Source organism: Notothenia coriiceps, unplaced genomic scaffold, assembly GCF_000735185.1.
Source record: "Notothenia coriiceps isolate Sejong01 unplaced genomic scaffold, NC01 NC01_scaffold00037244, whole genome shotgun sequence".
Lineage (NCBI taxonomy): Eukaryota > Metazoa > Chordata > Actinopteri > Perciformes > Nototheniidae > Notothenia > Notothenia coriiceps.
The window spans coordinates 16,318,825-16,321,485 of record NW_011369945.1 but is presented as its reverse complement, the minus strand read 5'-3'; the positions used below and the strand labels follow the sequence as shown (position 1 = coordinate 16,321,485).

General features: G+C 37.4%; 1 protein-coding gene across 1 annotated transcript; it reads left to right on the top strand.

The window, feature by feature from the left end:
• The first annotated feature begins 1,003 nt into the window (after window positions 1–1,003).
• On the top strand, window positions 1,004–2,624 carry gnrh2 (gonadotropin-releasing hormone 2). Its single transcript, XM_010793735.1, has 4 exons — window positions 1,004–1,121; window positions 1,850–1,994; window positions 2,086–2,169; window positions 2,402–2,624. The coding sequence occupies exons 2-4, from the start codon at window positions 1,860–1,862 to the stop codon at window positions 2,438–2,440; spliced, it is 258 nt and encodes an 85-aa protein (XP_010792037.1). The 5' UTR covers window positions 1,004–1,121; window positions 1,850–1,859; the 3' UTR covers window positions 2,441–2,624.
• The last annotated feature ends 37 nt before the right edge of the window (window positions 2,625–2,661 follow it).

Below are 2,661 nucleotides of genomic sequence, written 5' to 3'. Positions count from 1 at the left end.
GGTGGGTCGATGCGGTCAAAACGACATCGACCTTGAGAGAGGAAATTGAAACTCCAGAGTTTTTCATTCTGACAAAGACTCCTGTAATTGGGATCTGAGCAATACGGTTGAATACTTTGAGCAACTCAAATGCAATCATCCTTTTAAAATCAATCGGAAAAAATCCTTTTTTCAGTTTTCCTTAAAAATAATCTGGTTGATGGTTATTCATTATGTATACGCTTTTTTTTTTTTATACTATGATTTTTTGTTTCCGTTCACTAATCTTATGAATTCATTTTGCTTGGTTGTTGACCTTAAACCTTTAAATGTGGATTCATTCATCTCAATGGTTTGAATCCCCATGTATAACATGTTTCTTTTATCATGTCTTGTGTTTTTTGTTAACACTATTCAGTGTTTGTTTCCTTCCAACTACGTAGACTGAAATGTGCAATATAAATAAAATTGTACTAGCTATTAGATAAAGATCATTCTTGGCAGGGCCCAAATTTCAGAAACTTTTGAGCCCTAGTATTTCCTAAAACAAATTTTCATGTACACAATTTCACGAGTTGTGTCGAAGTGGCCATGTTCTTCCACTTGTAGAATGTAAGCAGTGAATTAACCATTGAGACATTTTTCAGTTTTTAGAATTTCTCTTAAGAATGTGCTTTGTTATACTTGAAATAGTTTACTTAGATAATACTGTTTGACTTTAATCTGCACGTTGAATTATTTGTTTTGTTATTCAGCCAGGGTGTCAGTATTTGGACGTGGATACATGTGGTGCAAGTGAGCAGACGTACATCTCAGGGGTGTCAGAGCATGTTTGCAGGGGATAATTACAATTGGCCATGTCTCCTGGACCTCTTGTCCCCAGGGGCCGTTCCTTTCACCGCCGGGGAACAGAGGGGCCACAGGTCAGAGAGGGGCGGGGCCATTACGGGCTGATAATGGTAATGTGCATTTGGAGGGGTACATATATATTCAGGAGGAGTATGAGGGTGAAGAGAGTCTTTACAGTCGTGCACTTGTGAAACTGTGAGATATCTTCAACAGCCGAACAACTGAAGGAAAGCTGAGGGAGCTTCTGTCAGGACGTCAAGGGACGCCTGTAGTGATAAAGTTGTGAGACTAAAGTAAGGACACTTTCTTTTGTACTTTTATATACTTTTACTGCTTTCTGTTTATTCTAAATTATACATTGTTGTTTTTGGAATATAACAATGAATCTTGTTAGAGACTGAGCTTAAACTCCTCTCGGTGCCTCTTAATTGGATGTTAAGCTTAGTGATTTTCAGAAGTTTAACAATAGGCCTGAAAGCTCTGTATATATTTCATCTATTGCATAATTACTAAAAAAGGATGTAATGGCAACATTTATTTTTAAGGGCAATACATTAGTCCCTAAAATGATTCTTAAAATGTTACAAATGTTTAACCGTATTTGGTTTATTGAGGGTAAGCAAGTAATTGACATTTGACTACAGTTAAATAAGCTCAAATGTAAACATGAAATGTAAAAGGAAACTTGCAGTAAAATTATTGCAAAGAAAGATTCAAATTGTTAATCAACAAATACTCAACTTGTATTGATATTACGGCTAAATATATACAATTTCTGGTGACAGACAGCTTTACTTTCTACACAGCATGATCTCGTTTGGTACATTTGTATTGCAACAAAACCAAAATTGCATTTACATCTTAAAGTGTTTGCTACAGAATAGCTATTCCACATTTAAATGATGGAACCTGATAAAGTATTTAAACACTTTGCAATTTGATTAGATTTTCTAAACCAGATACCAAAGGCTCAAATATAATACTCTCTTGTGGTCAGAGCTAATGGAGTCTTTTGCTTCAGGGGGAACATCATGAGTGTGTCTCGGCTGGTGTTGCTGCTCGGGGTGCTTCTCTGCGTCGGGGCTCAGCTGTCCAGCGCCCAGCACTGGTCTCATGGCTGGTACCCCGGAGGCAAGAGGGAGCTGGACTCCTTCAGCACGCCAGAGGTCAGGATCAGAGTTAGTTTTATCATTTACCCAGCATTTCCTGTTGAGAATAAAAATAACCTTTACCTCTTTACTCTTCTTTCATGTGCAGATTTCAGAGGAGATTAAGCTGTGCGAGGCCGGAGAATGCAGCTACTTGAGACCCCAGAGGAGAAGCATACTGAGAAACATTATTGTAAGTAAACAGTTCCTTATTCAGGTTGTATAAAACATACTTTTATTTGAATTCATTCGTCTTGTAAGAATGGGTCTTCACATATACACAGATTCCCCCTGTTACAATAATGTTTAAATAGCTACACACAGCTAGCTAGCTACATGTATGTATACATAACAACAAAGAGTATACTATGGCTGTATCATTAAGTGTGTCTGACTCTCATGTCATGCTGTATTTCTCTCCACAGTTGGATGCCTTAGCAAGGGAGCTCCAGAGGAGAAAGTGACAGACTTCCACTCTCTTGCTTTTCTACCTGTAATGACCTTATCCTTCTTCGCCGTCTTTGTCTTGACGTGAAAAATGTTTCATGTTGATCCTCTAATCTCGTATTTAAGTTATTTTCCAACATTACATATCGCCTGTGACGAACGTTGAAATTGTAATGTCCTAAAATAAAGTATTTATTTTGATATGACCTTTTTTTGTGAATAGTAAATGGAACTTAGG